General features: G+C 42.6%; 1 protein-coding gene across 1 annotated transcript in view; it reads left to right on the forward strand.

The window, feature by feature from the left end:
- The first annotated feature begins 400 nt into the window (after nucleotides 1-400).
- The window catches only part of nhsa (Nance-Horan syndrome a (congenital cataracts and dental anomalies)), a 68,890-nt gene continuing 45,747 nt past the window's right edge, over nucleotides 401-23,543 (forward strand). Inside the window, exon 1 of the mRNA XM_085348916.1 lies at nucleotides 401-841. Coding sequence (XP_085205042.1) covers nucleotides 562-841 — 280 coding nt within the window. The 5' untranslated portion in view covers nucleotides 401-561. The remainder of the gene's footprint in view (nucleotides 842-23,543) is intronic.

The following is a 23,543-nucleotide window of genomic DNA, read 5'->3' on the forward strand; positions in this document are numbered from 1 at the left end:
TCATGCTATAGCATAAACTGGTGCAGGAAATCCACCAGACTGCAGGGAGTTAAGTGTTCCTGTTCACTGTGCATCCCCAAAACGCAAAGAAAACCAACATCCATGCTTTTTCTAAAAAAGAACAACTTTAGAAGAATAATAAGAATAATTTAAAAATATGGCCTTTTAATTAATTGCTCTTTTAATATTCTGTAGTGTTCGTTCTGCTATGCCTCCAATGCATCTGAAGCGTTTGCTGTGGAGTGTTTACAGGGTTGAAGCAGGCGGAGTCCGGATCCACTCATCCCCGGAACTCCACTCCGGGACTTCCCACATGCTTCTTTTTAAAAACCACCTCTTTTACTTCGTAACAGTGAAAAACACACCAGCATTAGGGCAGCAGATGACCCGGCGCAGCGGCGAGGAGCACAACAGTCCTCTCTAACAAATGAAAGGATGGGGGGCACCAGCGGCAGCAGCAGCTGAGTTCAGTCAAACTGGATCGGGGGCCGAGGGGGCACAGCAACTTTCTTCTCACTCCTGGGTGACTTTTCTTGGATTTATTTCCCGCTCCACAACAATATGCCATTTGCCAAAAGAATAGTGGAACCCCAGTTACTGTGCAGGTATCAAGTCCCAAACGAGGAGGGTCTGGTTTTCGAGGATCTGGTCTCCATCAGTAATGTGGCTCTATCTCGGACCTTGCGGCAGCTGTCGGACCTGGCCAAACATGCCTACTCCATATTCCAGGAGCTGGAAAACGAGCTCACAACCACCAACCAGCGGGTCCGGGGGCTCCAGGGCAGGATCGGCCAACTTCAACAGACCTGCTCCGAGCTGGACCCCAAACAGGAGGCAGTGCGTGAGTACCGACCCGCTCTGAGTATCTGCTTATACCCGAGCTGCCTGCGAGCGCGCGGCTCTGGGAGACAGCTGCACGAGGAGGCACCGTTTTTATTTTCCATCAGTGACGTTTATTCCAAAAAATGACGCAGATTTAAATAAAAGTTGTGTTATTGCTGCTACAGTAGCTCAAAACCAGCCCAAGCTGTAACAAAGTGGCTCAAAGGTCATTTAATAACTTTATTTTTTATATATCTTCCAGAGAGACCTGTGCTGTCTTCCCACGCCGATGGGTGTGTGACAGTTTGGCTGTCCCAGCCTCAAACTATGAGCCACTTAAATCCGGCTATTAATTTGCTATAACTCACCCAAGCAATGACTCTCTCCATCAGCATTTTCTTTGCTGACATAAAAGAGCCACAGATTTAACAACTACATTAAAACCTGACAGATCATAACCATATGCGGCTCTTTAGTGACCTCTAATAAATATATATATAACCACTTAAATATGCTATGATTAAAGAGAACATGTGTGCATCAATGAAAGAGAAGATTTGAATTTTTAAAAAATGATACCACTGTTAATGAACTCAAACTTATGCATGAATGTTTTTCATTCAAGTAGAGAATTTTGACCTTCTACCAAAAGAAAATAAAAAGGTTTTTAATCTGTATTTTGTCGGGCTTAATTTAACCCATTTTACCATAATGTTTCTTTCTTAAAGAGCTAAAAGAGTCCTGGTAACTAAGGCAACAGGTGTGCTTTAACTACTATAGACTAGTCCTGCTTACCTGTGCAGTCATCCCCCAAAGGCTCGTTTTGAGCAGGAAAAATTCAGTTTGATCATTTTTGGTCATCTCCCCTTTCAAGACCATCAGAATCATGGCAGTCTTGGTGTATATTACATGGAGGATATGGAGCTGTGATATGTGAGGAAAAGGCTCATCCCTAAAGTTATTTGCCATAATACCGATATGAGGAAGTTTGAGGATTATGATGCCCCTGTCTCTGGCCCTTTCACTTTCACCCATGTGTGATCAAGCTCCAACATAATTCACTTTAACCGTGAATGAATTAAAGAAGCAAGCAGGTCTTTTTTCCTCCGTCCTTCTCACTACGGTAACCTTCTGACAAGTAAAAGCTCCGGTGAGTGTCGGTGTGGGCTGCTGTTATTTGTAAAAACAGAAAGACTTCTTGCCCTGAGCTGACTTCTTGGCGTGTTAAGATTAAACATGTTATTCACACTTGCCCTTCTTCATATGTAAAACGTTGCTTGGCCACCAGAAAGCATTCATTAGCCTGATAACACAGCATGTGGCCATCCCCTCGCTCCTTTAATCTCCCTTCCCTGAGTGACTCGGGGGTGATGTGTTTTGATAAGTGTGTGTGTGTATGTGTGTGTGTTTAAAATGACACCCCTCTCAAGTAAGCACTTAGAGAACCTGCATACCCCTCTCTCTTCTGTCCACATCCCACAATTATCCATCCCCAGAACAGTTTCTGCAGCCTGGATATACCCCAGTGCATTTACCCCCCTCTTTTAGTTTACGTTCAGCAAGTCCTCGCATGTTCCCCATGCAGAACCTGCTTCCTGAGGTCTGTGAATGGGTTACTTTGCCTTAAGGTATTTATGTGCAGGATGGATATCTGCTGACCCCTCTTAAACTCAATATAAACTTTAAGATTTCTTCGGAGATTTCTTTTAATCAACAGATGTGTGTAGTTTTTTGTGGCTTGTTTTGTAGGATTCAGTCACAATAAGCCGCACATGATCAGTAGGAGTCTCTCGTTCATGGGTTATCTTGAAGCTGTAAGTCAAAGGCAACGGTGATGGTAGCTACCCCTTTCAAGTGATCGCAATCCTCTCTTAATTCAAGCTGCTTCTATCCCCATTTTAAACATTTACTGTTGTTACATACAAGTAATACATGCAAGTAATATTACTGGATGAAACGCCACAACAGATTTTGCATGCTGTGTTTCTAGCTAACCCCCTTCCCTAGAAAAGCCTAATTGCTCTTAATTATGCTTTTCATATTAATGTGTGTCACGGGTAGCCATAAACAGCAGTACCCTGCCCTATCTGAATGACAATTGGTGTAAATGGAGCACAGATAGCTCAGTAGGCACTGCGAGGGGGGGTGGGGTGGCTTTCATGATGTGGCTGTGACTTGACCACAGGACGACTGCTGGAGGTGGAGGACGCAATGTAGATTCATTCGCCAATAGTGAATCATGCAGGATCAGATGCTAACCTGTTGGTAAGGTATTGCTCTGCTGTGCCACGTTAGCAGCCTGCTGCTTTAATATTGCAGCTCGCTGTGGTAATATTTGCATGCAGGCATGTTTTTAAATCCAGGCTGAGATGCTGACACATTTGGGTCAAACGAGTCCTTTTTTGCTGGGAATGCTGTGCATCTCTTTCACTTTTACTTTGATTGCTTTGATTCTTTATCAGCTACACCAGCTGTATAGGTGCTGTACTGTACTTTACATTTTAGCAAATCTGTCTTTAAACACTGAAATTGATGCTCTCACTCTCATTGATTTCTTGTGCATTGCCTCTGTAAAGTAAAAATCTGTCATTTCTTTTTGGTATTCTTTCTTGGACACACGCAAACACATACAAGTCATATAAGTCCTGTGTTTGAACAGTTCTCCTGTGACACCCCATCAGTGAGCTGAACTGCCATCAGAGCTCCTCCGTGTAGTCTCATGTTAGAGGACTCTGCTGGGTTTTAGGTTACACTGGCTCAGTACGAATGAAGCGCTGTAATAGTTGTGGCGGCAAGTGGCCCTCTGGCTTTTCTGGTCCAAGAGCGCATGGCTGGCAGTTCACCACATTCCTTGTACAAACCACGCCAGAGACTGCAGAAGAATAAATCCAGAATAAAGGAGGAACAGAGCAGACTCAGAGCAGCACAGAGACAAACTGAGCAGAACTCCAGCACGAGATCTGAACTCCCTAAATCCACTGCAAGACCTTCGTGTGCAAACTGTGTGCAGAGTCTTACCTGATAATCTTGTGACTGCAGTTGAAAGTGATAAGACTTGTTACTGGTTGTAGTATTACAACATAAACCTTCAGTAACGCCGTAAAATGCTGACGAAAGGCTTCAAACAACAGAAGTAATACCAATGAGCTGGCATTAGTTCACATCGGATCATAAGCTCTATAAAGAGATATTGGCATATGAATATAGAGCGTCTGTCGGGAAGGGACAGATTTTTACTACTGGAAGCTGTCTGGTTTTAATTTGTAGCTTCAGCTGCTTGCAAGAAAACTGTTTTTGCTAAGAGCAAAGGAGGGACTGCGTGATTTCTGCCAAGTTGTTAAACCTGGATGCTGTGACAGTCGTGGGGGTGGTTGTTGAGTACAATTTAATGATGCATTGGATTTGTGTAGAGCAATCTACCCGTTATAGCTCTAATTCTTAATTGTGCACTTAGCACTGTTATGGCACAGACCAAACATATGTGCACCTCTGCACACAGTCATGGAAACCCATGCAGTGAAGCTCCCAGTGCACAGTTTTTGTACAGATGTTCATGTGAGGTTCACGTCACAATTATACAATTAAAGAGTTGATCTTGGAATATCTAGAAGGGAAGAAATTTCACTAACTGACTTGTTGCATTGGTGGAATACTGTTATACCTGACGTATGTTTCACTAGTAATGACTTAACCTGATGTGCATCCGTGAAATGTAACTACACATCGGGTTGCAACTATTTTGACTGGCCTGAGCAGCGGCATTGATTCCTGCTGTGCATTTTTGGCAGTGTTTGAATTTATGAGTCATTGTCTCGATATAAGAAATAACAATCTTAGCATCAATGCAGGGATTCACAAATGTCAACAAATTCCTAAAGGGAAATTGGTTAAACTGTTAGAATGGACGTGAAGGAATGTACAAAGAAGTGGAAAAACTAGAGGGACGAGTATGTTTACCTCTGGGAAAAACTGTCGACAACAAAGAATGGAGACCCAGGAGGGGGAAAAGTCCTAGCATTTTATTTTTGTCAAGTTGGATGGCACTTCATATAAAACACCGGGGCATGACCATACAGTAATTAACATGTACTGCACCAGCATGAGCATAAATGCCTGTTTCCCACTTACGTATGGTTACGTCATATTCTATTCAAAGATTCTCTGCACAAGTCTAAATCAGGCCTAACCACTGCACTGTTGACTTCAGTGAGCTCTTTAGAATGACCCATTCTTTTACAGATGTTTGTAAAGGCACCTGTTGGGTGTAGAAATGGGACTGAAAACACCTGAATTCAAAGATTATGAGGTATGATCAATAGTTTTGTCAACATACAGCACCGAAAGCAGCGAATATCACTTGACCTCATTCACTTTACTGGACATCAGTGGAACTAGAAATACACTATTCGGTTGTAACGTTTCCCTGGTTCTTGATTTTATGTTTTCAACTGCCGTGATGCTTTTAAAGATCTTTTTATTTAGGTAAAAACTAGAAACTGCAGCCTAAAACGATACATTAGCTAACAGTTAATGGTTTTAGCTTTGGTATTAACAAAAAAACATGGAGCTTGACACTTTAGACTGGCAGGAGTCAACCAACGACTTAAAAACTCTGACAGAAAAACCTGAACTGTCATCTAACGATTTGGCCTTTTTTTGGCTTTTTTATGTATACGTATATTGGCATTCATGAAAAATAGAAGGGGGCGTGATATAATGATAGTAATGATGGATTGCATTTATATAGCACTTTTCGGGACCCCTCAAAGCGCTTTACAATACCACTATTCATTCACTCTCACATTCATACACTGGTGAAGGCAAGCTACAGTTGTAGCCACAGCTGCCCTGGACAGACTGACAGAGGCGAGGCTGCCATATCGCACCATCGGCCCCTCTGGCCATCACCAGTAGGCGGTAGGTGAAGTGTCTTGCCCAAGGACACAACGGCCGAGACTGTCCGAGCCGGGGCTCAAACTGGCAACCTTCCGATTACAAGACGAACACCCAACTCTTGAGCCACGATCGATGTGTACATTTAAAATTGTGCCATTTTCCTGGGCGTAGTTACTGGAATAATGCAGTAAAATGGCTTGTAATTCCACAGTCAACCAGAACCAACACCTTATCTTTAAGATAAGACAAAGTGTGCAGAAGACACATTTACTACATTTGTATCTGTCAAAGAAGTCATCAAACGTGTTTGAAATGAAACAAATCAGGTCACGCAGTACTTTCTCTGACACACAAACACTGCATTTTATGTAACATTTAAGACGAGAGCAGTTCCTCACTTTCACAGGAGCTTTTCTCCTGCCTAAACTGCCCATGACGAACGTTCCGAACCATCCTGTCTGTGGACTTCACTCCAGTCTTCCACTTCATCTATGTGACTGTCGTGCAGCTCTGCAAGCCTGTAATAGAAGTTCTGTGGATGGCAGTAGCGTGTCCCCTCGGTGCTTTAAACTCCGCTGAAGCAGCTCAGACCGATAACCCACATTATTCTGCCGACAGCGTTCTCTTATGCATTTAATTGATCCAGTTGAGCCATTACTGCGACTTTGATTTAGTGAGGTGAGTGAGGCAGCGCTGACGAGTCCATCCAAAGTCAATATTTGTCAATGGTGGAATTCATCACAGAGCTTCAGATAACGTAGGAAGGAAATGTTTTGTCAGTGAGGGAAATCAAATTTTATCGGTAGCGTCCTCTAATGTGATTCGGTTTTTATTTGTCAAGTAACTGAGATTAGTTTATGTAATGGTGGAACAGAGAGGGAGAAAGACACAGAGAGGAAATACATCACTGCTTTTCGACTCTCCGCTTCTCTTTTCCCTTTCATTATCAGAATGCATATTTCTGCAGGTCCAGACAACCTTCCATTGATATAGTAGCCCAGCTAATTATAGAGCAGATTTTCAAAGACTTTGCTCACTCATTCCTGCACCATCCCCCCCTTTCCTCCTCTTCCCAGACAGACACAGAGAAGGCCGAGACAGCCTTGATGCTGAGGCTTGTTGTTTTCATTCAACTGTCATATAGCTGATGTCATTTCTTTCTACTTCCTTTGCGGTTTATATTCATCTCCATGACTTTGCATTTTTATGGAGCAGATTATTAAAAAAAAGTTCTTAGCTGATCAAGCTGGACCAAACTCGTTGTTTGGTTTTGTGTTCTATATTTAAAGTTGAGTCTTTGCACCAAACTGAACTGAAGGCTTCCCGTTCACGAGGCCTCATTAACCACGTGTGCGTCTCAGCACCTCAGCCCCGGGTGGGTTGCCTGGCCTGCGATTGAAGTGGTTTCTGCTGAACCGTTCTGTCAAGTCAACCATTCCCAAAAAGCCAGTGACCAGGAAACCACAGCGCTCCCTTGCACTTCTGAGACCTTGCACCCCACACATGCTCCCTAAATTGGCCTGGATAGCTGGTGTCATTAGGGGAGAAAGGGGGAGAAGCTGGAGGCTCTGTTTGTTTATGAAAGGAGGCGTTTCGCTAAAATTATGGTTAAGGCTTTTCATTGCTTTGATTGAGTGAAACGTGTTAGTTATTACACATTGCATTCCTGAGGTGGGACCCTCCATGAGTGCAAGTGCTCCTCAGGCTGTCTGCTAAAATCCCTCTGCTGGTCTTTTGTATATTTTCAGGTGAATAGGCTCCGGTTCCTCCAGAGAAAGTGAACCGTTGGTTTGTTGTTGGTGAAAGGTTTTGCTTAGAGCAGAAATCAAGCATCGTGATAACGCGTCTCTCTGCCCTGAGGTGTATGTGAGCGTCTCTACCACACAGACAGTTAATGAATAAAATTCTCCAATTCACTGGTGGCAGGGGGAGCCACCCACCCCCTGACCTTAAAAGCCCGCTGACCTCCCAACCCCCTCCAATCACAGCCCATCAAAACACAAAAGAGCAAACACAGCCGCCTCCATCTTGCTTATCACTCGCCCTCTAAAGACTTGACCGGCCAATTAAAGTGGATTTACCGTTTGACATGAGGCTGAATAGCCACAGGTCGCCAGGCCGACAAAACCCAGTCCTGGGCCTGGTCTAATTAAACTGTCAGATCAATAAAGTAAACAAAGTCATTCGTCCTGGTTGTTACTCATGGCTGCTTTTTTGTCTTTTACTTCCTCCAGGTCCTGTAAGTTGACTCAGATTTCAGTACAGTGCCTGTCGTTTTATGGCTAACATGACCTCCGTAGGGCACGGCAAGTAATCAGATGTTAATCATGATTCTGGGCTTACCCACATTGTGACATTTTCTCTAACTGCTTTATTTTTTGTTATAAATTAACCTGTGACTTGCAACATGTCGCCCTTCCAATCTCCCAATGTGGAGTCTTTAAAACATGGCTGTTATCTCTCAGCACCTTATAGCGCTCCAGTTAGTGCATCCAGGAGCGTCGCCAACAGACAAAACTGGAAGATTTCTTCCACAACATCTGCCCAAACGTCTATCCACACGCATCTGTTATCCTGTACTGCAGCTGAAACTACAACATTTCCTCCAAAGATCAAATATACACATCTGTGCAGGTTAGACTAACTTTACTGCAGCATGCATTTACGACGTCGCACCACATTCTTTTCCGTGGCAACCTGGAGAAATATTGACAGCTCGCAGGGCTGTAAAACCATTGTCGGCTGGCCTTTGTCTCACAAGAAGCCTTTCAGGGCACCCGTGCTGATTCCCTAACTCAAGACTGCCTTTAAATGACTTTATATCCCACCCTGCTTTTCCCTTCCTCTCAGATCACCACCGGCACCAAGACACATTTAAATATTATGCAATGGTATTATTCATAAGAGAAGTTGGATCTTTGCAGGCAAAAAAAAAAGATAAAAAGTCAAGTGGAATTCTTCTGAAGTCCACATGAATAGCCGGCCCGCTGTCGGCTGTTAGACATTAGTAGGAAGTAAAAGATAAAGGATCTTAAACACTGATGGTGAGTCATACATGTAAAAAATATGAAGAGATTTAAATTAAGTGCATGCTTGCAATTATATTTCAAAGACTTTTTACCAACACAACATTATAGACTGCAGTGAATTTTACTCTATAAGTGATCCTTGACCACAACTGTGCGTCATGACTTTAAAGAAACTCATGCAATGTTACTAAACGCTGGAAAAATCTGGAGCAATGTAAGTTGAAACTGACAGAGTGGCTTTTTAACAGGCAGGAAACACGTGTGATTGTTCAGCAGTCTTTGCCATGCAGGTGTTTAGACTGGGCTTTGACTGGAATGTGAACTTCCCTCACCCTGCCTCTGTATACAAGCGCACGGATCAGCCAGGTTGAGTCTTTTAAAGATGAAAGAGCCTTTTCATCAATCACCGCACCATCACCCGAGTGATGCTAAAACAGAAGGCACCTGTTGGATATGTGGGTGTGTGTAAACGTTAAGCCCGTCACTTTAGGTCTATTTTTATCTGCTTCCTTTGTCCTCAGAAGCAGAAGCTGTGACATTGAGGGTTTTAGGTGTCTTTCCCATATTAGAATGGCTGTTTAGGTGCTCAAGCTTTGGATTTCTCCATGTATTTAAGATGTTTGTTTTCAATTACAGTATTCTTTGGCCTATTTCTGCTGTTGGCTGTGAAAATAAAACGATACAATGCTTTTATAAGGTGTTGTAGGTGCATAAAGGCAAAAAACAGGTAATTTTGGCTCTTTGATAGGTGGTTACTAGGCAACTATAACTAGGCAATCATAACATCTAACAAAGATAAGACCCATCAGGGGGCAAAGATGTACGCTTCTGCCAAGTTTGGCTGCTCCAATCCTGATCGTGTAGTTGGAGTTTGTGGCCAGAGAAACAAGCAAACACACGCAGACATATGTCTTACACTGAGATTCAGATTTTAGGTTGATTTTAGCTTTAGCCCTGTGACAGACCTGTCCAGAGCATACCCTGCCTCTTGCTCTAAGACAGCTGGGATAGGCTCCAGCCCCCCCGCGAACCTGAAAAAGGATAAGCGGAAGCGAATGGATGGATGGAGGTTGATTTTAGGTCGATTTTAGAAACTTTTCTGACCTCAAAGCGCTCCCGTGGTTGCAGTGCTAGATTTGTCCGTGAGAGTTTTTGACAGCCGTGGCCGTCTTTCTTTGGCTTTGCATGTTTCCCTTGTTTGTGCAGTAGCATCTAATCTCACACACCACACAGGCCTTACCGGTCTGACTCCCAGCAGGAAGTTGTACATACTTAGTCTGTTTTTGTTGTTTAATGACATTTGACTGGTAACAGTGCATTACATCCTGCCACGTGCTGGTAAAACCCAGAGAAAATACAAATGTATTTAAAGATTAAAAGCAGTCAGGCAAAGTATTTGATTTCTTTTTGAAACTCAGTGACTAAATCGTCCCATATCATCATCATATTATAGAAACTCTCTCTGAAAAAACAGATATTCTGTTGCCTGTAACTTTGTCTCTCAGTGATCATTTACATGATTTTATCAATGTTTCAGTTCACCAAGGTCTAATGCGCTCTAAAAATGTGACATTGTTTACCATCTCTGCTTGACAGCCTGCCGCTCCTCTCACAGCAGTGATAATGGTGCTTCGGTTCATGTCGACCTCGCAAACTTAGCAACATTGTCACAAAATTCAGCGACGCTTTTTAAGTAAGCAAATCAGCAAAGGTCACACTGAGTTCGTTCATCGTGTGGGAGGAGACAGTGTGTTGCTTACATTCTTATAGCTTTCTCCCTGTGTGATCTCATCATAACTTTAATGTTTAACTATTGTGCTTTTGTCAGATTTTTCAGGCAGACGACGCCACTTTTATCAATCAAATGGTCAAAAACGACAAGAAAATACACAAAAGGAGGTACTGCTGAAGAAAAAACCTTCTCCAAGTGATCTCATGAACCTCCCTCTGCTCCTCTCATTTGACTTCTGTCATTTCAGAGTCCAACTCTTTCTCTGCGGTCTTATCTGCCCCCTGCTGTGCTTGTTCCCTCCTCTGGGCTTTCTCCCGTCACACTGATTTGCACTTTTGGTGATACAAGAGGCCGCTGGAGTGTTTTTGAACAAACTGACCTGGATACAGAGGTTTTGTTGGTCTGCCTCTTGACACTTCAACACCATGTCACTGTCTAAACTCATTCCTTTATTTATTCCTGCAGTCTTCTGGGGATTATTTCTGTTTTAGGAAAAACACGGATTTCCGTTTGTTCGGACGAGTCGAGGTTTAATGCCTCAGATAACACTGGACAGGTCAGGATGACTCTTCACTAACCAGCTCATTGTGCCGTGAAGCACATAAATTCACCCTCCTTCAGCTTTTGTTCCTCCCTTCTTCTTCTTACCCTCCTCGTCTGGGACATTTCCTCGCCATCCCGATTAATCTTTTATTTTCGCCAGTAATTTCGGAGCCTGTCCACTGCCTCCGGCTTTTTTTTTTATACTTTGTTCTTCCCTTCTGACTGCAAGCTTTCTCTGAGCTCTCAGAGTCTCTCTCTATCACTGTCCCTCTTTTCAGTATCCTAGTTTCTTTTTTTGGGATTCAGCCAGTTCCGCTCCCAGCAGCCCCACTGGGAAGAGACCATCCTGCTATAGCAGCAAAAAAGTGCAGTGCCATAAAAATGGATGACCTGTTCTCCATTATGTTCTGCTTTTCAGTTTTCTGAATTAAACATTTACTGACCACCAATCAACCCTGAAAATACACGCTTTGTACTCGCAGTAAATCTGCTTGGTTTAATATTTAATGCAGCTTTTCAGCACTTGTGTATAAATCACTCCACAGTGAGTTTTTTTTAAATGAGGGGCTCCAGACTCAGTGTTGACTGCAGACCTTCACTGGAGTCAAACTGGAGTAATCAAGCATCCTGTGACTCAGACTGAAAGAGAAACAGAGTTCTTTAGATTTCCAAGGAAATCCTTTGAGGTTTATTGTGACCATTGTTACTGATCTCATAACACCTCAAACTTCCACTGTCAGTTCTTACCGTTATCTATGTAATTAAGAGAAAATGGGATATTCTAGCTTATTTCTGACATATTTCCAAGAAATTGATTCTCATCCTGAAGGAAATTCCCAGTAACCAGCCTGAAGAGCTCACTGGGGAGTTCAGAGGGAACTTCCACTGATATCTGAGCTCTGGAAACATGTGTTGAAAGAAATGTCGTACTGTTGTTTCTGCACAATAGGTAAATCCACAGACTCCACCTGTTTAGATTCTCACACACCCCGGCATTATGTCTGTCCAGAGCTTGTGTGGAGCTGTGTTCTGTAAGTCTACCATAACAAACTACTGCTTTGTATACTGTACACACAAGAAATGGCACAGTTCATCAGCAGCTAAGTGGGGGGATAACACCTAAGTGTTCAGCACTCTGGGAAGTGGGGATTGGTGGAATAAAGTGAAATTATATTTGACGCAAACCCAGATTTATAACCTCCATCGAAACTGCTGTAGGGCTGTTGGGGCTTTTTCTACTTTCTATCTTCATACCGCTCACACCATCTACAGCAGAGGAGCTTTGTTACTTGAGTTTTAATTCAGTCACACCACTTCTGTCAAGGTTTTGTGTTAGTTAATTATTTTTTTGTTTACTTTCTGTTTCACTTGTATCTCATTTTCATCCTTCTGCATGTGTATAGTCAGTGTTTCCCTTTGTCCTTGTCAGTTTGTCTGGTTTTACTCTGTGTTTGATTACTTCACATGGCTCTGCATCCTGTATATGGGTACACCTCAAACAACCCAGACAAAAGAAAATTATTATTTATAACTGCAGTAATATTTGGCAGCATGAATCTGGGAGCTTCCTGACCTTCCATGCTCATATCTGCATATGTAGAAGGCAGACAGAGCAGCAGCAAGAGAGCATAGCAGGCATCAATAGCAGATGGATGGATGGATGGATGGATGGATGGATGGATGGATGGATGGATGGATGGATGGATGGATGGGCTCCAGCCCTTCTGTGACCCTGAATTAGGGGGATGGATAGATAGATAGATAGATAGATAGATAGATAGATAGATAGATAGATAGATAGATAGATAGATAGATAGACTCCAGCCCTTCTGTGACCCTGAATTAGGGAGATGATGGATGGATGGATGGATGGATGGATGGATGGATGGATGGATGGGCTCCAGCCCTTCTGTTACCCTGAATTAGGGGGATGGATGGATGGATGGATGGATGGATGGATGGGCTCCAGCCCTTCTGTGACCCTGAATTAGGGGGATGGATGGATGGATGGATGGATGGATGGATAGATAGATAGATAGATAGATAGATAGATAGATAGATAGATAGATAGATAGATAGACTCCAGCCCTTGTGTGACCCTGAATTAGGGAGATGATAGATAGATAGATAGATAGATAGATAGATAGATAGATAGATAGATAGATAGATAGATAGATAGATAGATAGATAGACTCCAGCCCTTCTGTGACCCTGAATTAGGGAGATGATAGATAGATAGATAGATAGATAGATAGATAGATAGATAGATAGATAGATAGATAGATAGATAGATAGATAGATAGACTCCAGCCCTTGTGTGACCCTGAATTAGGGAGATGATAGATAGATAGATAGATAGATAGATAGATAGATAGATAGATAGATAGATAGATAGATAGATAGATAGATAGATAGATAGATAGATAGATAGATAGATAGATAGATAGATAGACAGACTCCAGCCCTTCTGTGACCCTGAATTAGGGAGATGATGGATGGATGGATGGATGGATGGATGGATGGATGGATGGATGGGCTCCAGCCCTTCTGTGACCCTGAATTAGGGGGATGGATGGATGGATGGATGGATGGATGGATGGATGGATGGATGGATGGATGGATGGATGGATGGATGGATGGATGGATGGATGGATGGATAGATAGATAGATAGATAGATAGATAGATAGATAGATAGATAGATAGATAGATAGATAGATAGACTCCAGCCCTTCTGTGACCCTGAATTGGGGAGATGATGGATGGATGGATGGATGGACGGATAGATGGATGGGACTTTAAGTTTGATTTGGTTTTAGCTTTCCTGTTGGGCTAAGTCTTTCTTTCTTGGCTTTCATCTTGGCTCAAGTTGAAATAAACCTGCTGCGGTGAGTCAGGATAGGGAGAGGGGACAAAAAGGGGAGCGCTGGATTTATAGCACAAGGCAAAACAAGAGTACTGTCAAGAAATGTAACAGTGCAATAGTTGTTTGATCTCAACTTTTAACAGTTTAAAGCTGCCGTTGTGCTGAGTATGAATTGCCGTGCTGTTGTTGGAGGGAAGCTGATCGTACTGCAGGGGCTGTCCTGATAAATGGAATATGGGCTTGGGAAGCAAAGAAAACTGACTGGAAAACTTTTTCTCCTCAGTTAATTTGGTAAAGTATGAGTGCTGTGGTCAACAGTGAAAAGCAGTAAATCAGCAGAGAAAGTGAATGCAACCAAAAAGAAGGAAGGCAGGATAGCGATCCTGCTTTGATGCCCCAAGGTGTGTGAAACAGTGATTTCAAGGGTCATCACAGCAGGACAGGAGTTCAGGTTTGTTTTCATATGAAACGTGACCCCGTGGCTTTGTTTTATATGTATCAGCTGCTACCTTATGAAAGTATTCTGATTGTCTAAAAACAAGATTTACAGTTTCGGTCACTACAGTTGCGGTTTTGACTTGTTTTCGCTCTCAGACCCAGGAGAAAAGGTTCCTGGAAATAGCTTTTTATGGGGAGTCTTTTATGGGAAATGCGAGGGCTGTGTTGACCGCTGTTGCATCACAGGACTAATAGAGGGTCGGTCTGCTGTGGATTGTTCACATCGTTTTATCTCAAGAGAGTATTCCCTCCCTCGGGGTGTATCTGATATAGTAGGATGTGATGCACCAGAGAAAAATACCTAAAGGCGGTGCTGTGCTCAAGCCCCATCTGTTGGCTGTCAGCCTGCAGCTTAAAATGCGGCGGAAGGTGTCTTTCATTAGAAGCACTGACTTTCATATTGGCTCTGTCCTCCTTTAGGAATACTGCTAAACTCCAACCCGACATCAGGGTTTGTTTGTGTTTTAGTGTGTGTCATGTTTTCCTTTCACTTTCTGGGAAAAACTGAAATAGTTTGTGAAGTGCATTCCAACTCCTTCACATTTTTAAGTGTCACTGGTGGTTTTATTGTTACCTCACAGAAAATTGAATCAAGTAGTCAAATGGGCAAATGAGGTCGGCAGAAATCGTGTATCTGTGGGGAAAGTGCTGCATAATAAAGATGAACACAGAGCAGATTAGCGAGCCTATTAGGCACTTTTTGTTTTGAATATTGGAATACACAAATTACCCACACCTATCTGTGTGAGAGGTTTGCCCTTCTATCTGCGCACAACAAATTTGACTAGATAGTCCTTCAAAGCAGCTCAGAATTCATTTGCATTCAAACTCTGCATCACGTGCGGTCAGATGTGTCCAAATAGAGCTTAACTTTTCACGACCAAATGTTTCCTAGGCACATTCCGCATGAAGCCACACCCGTATTTAGAGCCGAAGTCCTGAAATATGATCACACAGGGTTTACTTTGAGTCTCTGACCTGGACATCTCAGCCACGTTTGTGGTATTTGTCACTTTTGAGCATTTTTAGTGGAATTATCTGGCAAATAATATGTGCTGCTGAGAAGTTAATTGTACTAACAGCCTGTCCAAGAAGTCTGTGCTTCAGCTTTGATGAATGCTTTCTACCTATGCACTCACCAGTGTGTCAGGGGCAACTTTGGGCATTCCAGTTAGTAGAAGATCTCCTCATCCTTGGCTGAACCTGTATCTGTGCCTTTCTAATCAAGCTTTGCAGTTTTATCTGAAAACTTAGCCCTTCAAACTACATATATGGTCACTTCTGACTCCTAAAAATGATCATGGTGGTGGCCATAATGATGAAATTGAGGCTTGAAAACAGAAAGCCACAAAAAATAGTAACTGTATGGTGGCTATAGAGTCATACAGTCTATGTTCCGAGGCTGAAAACACCCACTCTCCAGAATCCCCACCTTCCAGTTCATGGGGGTAAAGTGGATATGTGTCAGATGATCCAGCTAGAAAAGATAAACTCACACATATACATGCACAGTGATATGTCTGAGTGGGATACAGACATAAAAGCGCTTGTGCAAATGAAATGGAAAGCAGGTCTTGAACAGCTGCCGCGCTGAAACAGGCCGACGTTGGGGCAAAAGTCTACCCTTGCAGATCTCTTTGTGCCGGCGAGCTGCATGCCAGCCGGCTGGCTGCTGGGAACCTTTGTGTGACTCATTACCTCTCTATTGAGCAACACAAAGATGGGGCGCACTTGCCCATCAGAGCTTGGAGTCTCCCGGTCCCAGTCTTCACCTTATCGTGAAGTCAAGGTCACGGCCCCCGTGCTGAGACGACGCCTGGCGTCTTCATCGCCCAGCAGCCAATCGGTGACTGCGATCTCGGTCACGGGATCCGTTTGAATAAAGCTGTCAGTGGGACGTCTCTCCATTCACTTAACGTCTGGGTTGTTACCTTGGCAGCACTTTGTCTAAGAGAAGAAATGTCTCGGGCAGCACCCATTGATAACCATTGATTTGAATTCTTTCACTACATGTGTCCTCAAAGTGTGCCCTTGTCTTCTTTTACTGCCCCCGCTGTTTGCTCACCCTTAAACTAAATGCCACGGTGGCACCAGTCTGTGACAGAAAGGCCTCATTTATCTCCTTGATGATGTCTATTCACTCCTGTCATAAAGCTGCTGGGTCTTTGTTTAGCATAGAACATAATTGTTAGTTTGAACGGGGTGGGCCAAGAGGTGGGGGGAGCTGTACTGTGGATATTGTTTTCGGAGGGGCAGGGAAAAAGGGGAGTGGATGAGGTGGATCAAAGATACCTTGATTCTGACAGAATAACATCGTAATCAAAAGCATGTGTTTCAGGCGATCCAGGTTGAATACAGAGACCTGAGAAAAAGAAGCAGATACGGTGTGAAAAATAGTTGCCGTGTTATTCTGGGCTTATAAACATACTCAACTGCATACTTGTGCAGATTATGATGATTTACCTAAAGCAACAATTTCTCTGTTTTTTTTTTTGGGGGGGGGTTCCCTCGCTCTCCCTCAACATGTGTTGATTTTTCTTTTCAGTGAACCAGCTCATATCAGGTTAACCCTCTGTTTCAATGTGGGAACCTGTAAGACTCTATCAGCGCCATCTGTGACACTGCAGATGGCCCTGCTTGTTAAAGTGGGCCATGCTAGGACCCTGCCGTCTACCCAGGACGGGACAATGGAGATTACGGGTGTCTGATCTCTTGGTTTAAATGCACAGTCTCAGGGCTGCAGGACACAGGGAGGGGCTCACTGCCCTGATCTTTGAATCAAGGAATTATAAGACACAATGTCATTTACCCTCTCACTGAAGGTTCACAGGGATATATTCACGTCATCTCACATGTAGCCATGCAGCATTGTCTTGCTTTTGTGCTAGTGTCCACAACTTACATGAGATGAAATAAATAAATCAAGCCTTAAAACACCAGAATTATTAAACAATCATTTCATTCTCCCGTTACCTTGGCAGCCAAAGTTTTCTGGATTCTTAACAGACATCATATTAAATATAGATACTCTTATTATGCAGAAATTAAAATGCTACGCTTGACTCAAATGCAGATGTTCTACATACCTCCGGCTGTTTTTACTGACAACTTTGATCAAATTTCCAAAATCTAAAAATACTTCTAAAATATTTTACGTCACTTTTTTTCTCTCTTCTCTGAGTGCATGTTCTCCATGTGCATATCTGGATTTTCTCTAAAAGTCCAAAGACAGCTTGTTCATTTAATTAGTGGCTCTAAATGGGCTGGCGGTTGTCAGTCCCTCTGATAACCCGGCAGCCAGTCCGGGGCGTACACTCCTTCTCGGCCTCCTTATAACCTTGAAGTTGATACACAGTTGGGGAAATGTATGGATAGCTTTGGATCTACATAATATTTTTTCATTTGGGTTTCATTGTTTAGTTAACTATAGCAGCCTGGTACATGAAAAAGGGAGTATTTTATTTTAGACATGAGTGAAAAGCTGTGCGGTCGAACAAAAATCTTTGTACTTTCTGCCTTGAGATCAAGCTTTGCTCTTGTCCGGAGCACATTCCCACACCCTATTTGGTGATCCATGATTCTTGATTGTTGTTGATGTTGGTGCTCTGCCAAAGAACGATCTGTTTGCTCAACCTGTAGGGCTGCCAGAGTGAAACGTAGCTCTCCGGCAAACAGAAGAACGTGCAGAAGATGCAGCGTTAAAGCCTAGGAATGATGGTTTCAGTCTTACTTAATGGGTATGACAGTCAGTTTCCCACGAGTAGAGCCGTTTTGACACTAATTTACTCCTTTAATGTCCATGCTTTTTTTTTCTTTTGCTACATCAGTGATTCTGGCCAGTCATTAAGATTCAAACTCACCTCTTGAGCACTGATCCTGATCTTATTAAGGAAGTGTTGTTCTGCGAGTGAGAGTTTAACATCACAGGCTGAGCCAGATTCTCTTGGCTGCCTCATTTAACATGAATAGCTGATGTGCAAGTCTTCAAAAAAATTTGACGGCTCTCTCCCAGTAATGTGATCAAGCAGTAGAGACGCTGTTCTCGAGCATGTGTGTTTTGGCATTGTGGTGAATCCTTAGTTATTGCGCAACAATCACTTGACTTGTTCCTCTTCCCATAGCTTTTGTTTTCATGACCTTTGTCATGTGAATACTTAAGAAATCCGAGATGTTGGGAAAGATCCAAGGCTAAGGTATAGTCGAGTGATTTAGTTCTCTGTTTAAGCCCTCCTCACCCGTGAAACACCTTGTGATTTATGACTTCATCCGAGGGAGTAAAACAGTCCCAGAAAATGTGTCTGGTCACTTTTCAATCCAAATATTAGAGGTTACTGCACTTCGTATATCTTAAACTGTTATTATACATGTAACTGTATGTATTCTAATATTCTCCAGGCTTGACTCATCCTCTATTACACATGTATTTCTTACATATTTGTTTCTAGAGCAAGGTCTTCATAATAACACCAACCAGTGAAGGTTTATTAATAAATATGGTATATAAATATAAATCTTTTTAAGATTTTGGAGCTTAAATGCCTTTTAGGTGGAGACAAATGAATGATGCACTCAGTTAATGTAACGCTATTAACCCGTTATAACAGTAATTGTGCAGAGAAAACAGTCGAGCTGTAAATGTGCAGCTCTGCACACTGAAGGAGAGAGGACGGAGACGAAGAGAAACAATCAGATGTTTATTTTCCACTTCTGGCTAAAGGTTTAAAGATTGGAAGGAGGAGGACTCAAACACCAACAACAGAGATAATCTAAAATCCAAATCTTTAATCTATGTGCTGGTATTCAGTCAGAGTCCATTAGACCAGAGAAGGAACAAAAACACAAGGAAGACTGGGAACACTGGTAATATCTGAAAAGAACAAGGCAATCTGGAAAATAAATGAAGGAAAGCAGGGGCGTCTATATAGTGGTGTGATTGGGAACAGATGTAGCAGAGTAAGCACAGGTGATAATAATGAGGGTGGGGCAGATTGTTGTAAAGAAGTGGGAAAACTAACCCTGGGAACACACTGGGTGTGGATGCATCACGTTCCAGCTCTGACACGGATGCTTGCCGTTCCATCAGATATGCTGCAGCACATCTCAAAAGTATCCCAGGCTACAGCCACACGTCGTCTTTTTGACTAATACCTCTGTTCACATGGATGTGCAAAAAGGACATGAATATGACAAGAACATGCTAAAGCAACAGGTAGAGATGTAACTGTAACGATATAGAAGGGCTGGCCAATCAGTTGCCTGCAAATAATGACACAAGAAATGGAGATAAAAGTTCACACCTTTAACGTTTCAAAATCTGTTTTCCTTGTTCACAAAGAAACACAGAAACAGTTTCTGCAAATCTTCACCCAGAAACGAGTTTTTTTTTTCTATTTCCACTGACATAAAACAGATTCCGCAACATTCCTGATGTCATCTGAAGCCGTGCTAAGGACAGAACGAAACTCTGTTACAGACATGGACTTAGAGGTGCAGTTTGTGTTTTCTTCTGGCTAACAAGAGGGGAAGTAAGACCAAAGATTACAAAATAATTGTGAAAAATTAACAGCAAATCAATAGTACAGACTAGCCACAGAGCACAGAATAACTTAAAACAGTAAATTGGAGCTGTAAGCTAATTGTGAACATGGACAGTTAACTAGCTCTAGCTCTTGTCTACAGCCAAAAATCTTAGTCCCACCAGCAGGAGGTCAGCTTAAGCCTGTTGGGCCACCGGGCTCGTAATACTCCGGGGGAAAACCCTGCAATTTGCACCGCATGCAAAACCAACTCAGATTCATGCATTACAGTTATGACAATGAAAGAGTACTTTAACGTAATTTGGGGTTCAGTCTATCATTCATCCTTCCATCACTGCTCACTTCATCTCAGTGCCTCCATTATGTTTAAGTCCTGTCTGCAAACAGCAATGCATTTCTAATAGCAACACGCAGGGATGCATGCCTCTCCAGTGATGTCATGTGCGGCCAGTCATGCCAATAAGCAAGAACTACGCCGTGCTTCTTCTTTGAAAGGCACTGGGGCAGCTGCTTCCTTGTTCTCCATCTGTGAAATGTATATGTTCAACCCGGGCCTTTGTTGCTCGGAGACGATGGCACTGACCCAGGGTCAGGGGTATGTATCACACTGTGGCTACCCATTGTGAAAACATACACATTTGTGGTATTTTAATGCAATTTGACTTGGACCGGGTGTCATCTTCTTTCAGCAGCTTTCAAAGGGAAGGAGCGGCGTTTGTAGTGATTGAAGGGGAAATTGAGACTGAGGTATGAGTGGAAATATGCACAGGGATAAGAAGTGGCATCAACAAAGCCATCTGTCAGTTTGAGTGTGGGCAAACAGGAGTGTTAGGCGTGCAATCTGTGTTTTCGCACTGTTGTTATATTTCACAATAAAGGTTATTTTTACACTCTGAAGGACTATAATTGAACCACTAAAGTAGATTCTTATTAAGTGCTTTGCAATAATTATCACAAGACTGTATATAAAAGATGTACATACCCATTATGACATCACCTACTTGTGAAGCCTGTTTTAAAGCCTAGAGTTGAGTGATTTGGACAACACCTTTTGTGTTTTCTGAACCTCAATGTAGCAAGCAACGCAACGGACAAACTGACCTTATACACTCAAATACACAGGCACATCCAAAATTATAGCCTTCTTTAACCCTCTATATTACTCTTATTGGAACCATTATTTTCCAAATTATCATCATGTTGCATTATATCAGATTTGAAACTAGCAATTGTGGCCATAAAATTATTGGGAAAATGTTTACTGAGATCACAAGTAGATGTCGAATGAAAGCTATTTTTTCATAGACTTGACAATCTGACGTCTTTATGCAACTAGAGAATTTGCCCCCTGCTGGTCATTTGAAATAATTCTGATGTAGGGCATTTCTGCACTTGATAGAAGCTAGCATAAAGCTTTTTATATATATATATATGACTCAATAAAACTGACCTGTTATGCTCATTTCCAGGTCCATATCTTTATTCATGAATATTGTTAGTGTAGCTTTGCATGATTCAAAGTTCAAACTCATCCTTATTTGTCTTCAGGGCTTGAAAATAAAGCAACTGGGCAACATTTTATCTCTTCTTCAGTTTTAAAACAGCTGATGGAGAGTGTTTAACCCCTAATGTTCCTGTCCCCTCCATCACCTTCGAGAATACTAGATGCCCTAAGAGCAATTATAGTTACGAGTGGCTTTTTCAGGAGGAAGAGCACCCCCTGTAGCAGTCAGATCGGTGGTTTGATCCCCTACTCCTCCTGTCTGCATGCTAAAGCATCTCCTTGGGCAACATAGTGAACCCAGAGTTACCTCTGAAACATCCCTCCAAGAGTGTGTGAGTGTGTGTGAATGTTAGACAAGGTGCTAAGGTATAGAATAAAAGCACTTGCCGCATTGTGTGCAGCATTTCTTCTTCCTCCTCTAGTTTTTTCATACCAGCTTGTAACCAGTGCAGGTCAGAGCTGAGCAGAGGCGCCCTGGCTTGGTGTAATGGTTGCCATAGCACATATAAACTAACATGTTGCTGTTAAACTTGGATGCTTGGACTGTGTGGGTCTATTGATTGTCCCAAGTCAGTTGTAGTTAGTCATATCCACATTTATGGAGGAGCTGAAGATAAAATTTTCTCAAAAATAGTCATGGCTTAACAGCAGGGTTTTTATGGCCTTATTTGCTGTATTACAACGTGAAGAAACACACCCTTTAAAAAAAAAGCCGAATACAAATTGGTGTGTTTGGCAGCTGCAGCATAATTCATGCAGTCATACTGAACTTTCTTTTCCATTTATTGCCCCACACTGGCTGACGTCTGCTGTAAGTGGGAGAAAATGAGCATGATTTACAGTCACTAGTGTTGCATTAACTGTGGTGTTTTACTGGATTCAATTGGTTAGTGTTGACAGTAAGGATTGTTGGTGTCTGGTGTTGTAATCACGTTGCTTTTGTTGACATGGACGGATGTCCGTAGGAGTGGTTGTTGATCACTCGAACAAAGAAGTCTTTCATTGACTGTTCAGACTGGATAGAAATTTTATGATAAGATGTCAAAAACAAGGTCCGTCTTCGCTCACTGGAATTTCACATACAGCTTTGAAAATATGAGGACGGTCCAGTGTGGGCGTGGTGTGAATCATCATTTAGAAGCCAGTTTGTTTGTCTTTTTTAGCTTGTAGAGCTACTGGATAATGAGTGAGTCAGTGTAGTGAATTTGCAATATGATTTTTTTTCTTAATCTGCCTTTTATGATACTGTAGTTTGAACCCTGCTATCTTTTCAGGGTTCTCTTTGTTACTCATTTCTGCAAAGTCGTTTGTGTTGTAGTCCTCCAGTGTCACGCCACATGGCTTTCATTCTTCATGGGCATCAGCGAACGTCTAGGAAATCAGAGGAGCGGGGAGAAGGAAAAGAGAGGGTAACCTTACAGTCCTGACATTTCCAAAGCCCTGAGGGTGAAAGAGTACAGAGGTGACGGAGGATACATTCCTCTGAGCAGATGTGACCTGTCCATCTGGACTTTTACTTTCCGCAAGGTCACAAATAGCTGAGGAGTTACTTGGAAAGGAAGCTGGAAGTGTGATTCTGTCAATTCGCTCATGTTTCTTGTCAGATATTGCGCCATAATTACATTGTTTTCACACCCGAAGGAGTGACGAGGCTAAACCACAATCCACTGAGACCTCATTTCCTTCCACAAACAAACTGTGGAGTGCTTCCAGAGGGGCCCGGCTAGACCTTGATTACTCATTGTTCCTAAATCACTGGGAGTCAGCATGGAAACATACAAACACATCAGATAAAGTTTAGTTCCAGGCGAGATGAGACTCTCTGTGACCTCACACTGGTTCTCTCTAAAAGCCAACGATGCGTTCTAAAAAGTGTCAGCCTGCCTCGTCTCTCTTATGCAAATTGCTGTTTCGTTTTCCTTGGCACTTACAGAAACTGTTGGTCATGTAGCTGTTGTAACATTAAATATTTAACATGACCACAGATGGGAGCAGCGGCATCCTCCACGTTCGCTTCAGGCAGCAGCTTGACAACAACATCTGCAGCTCTGCACTTAACCTCACACTTACAGATGCCTCGTGCTCCGTGCATCGCTTCCATCCTTCCCGTGGCTCATG

The sequence above is a fragment of the Diplotaxodon limnothrissa genome, linkage group LG23 (genome assembly GCF_057381915.1).
Source record: "Diplotaxodon limnothrissa isolate DT_005_m linkage group LG23, D_limnothrissa_male_GT1.1, whole genome shotgun sequence".
Classification (NCBI taxonomy): Eukaryota; Metazoa; Chordata; class Actinopteri; order Cichliformes; family Cichlidae; genus Diplotaxodon; species Diplotaxodon limnothrissa.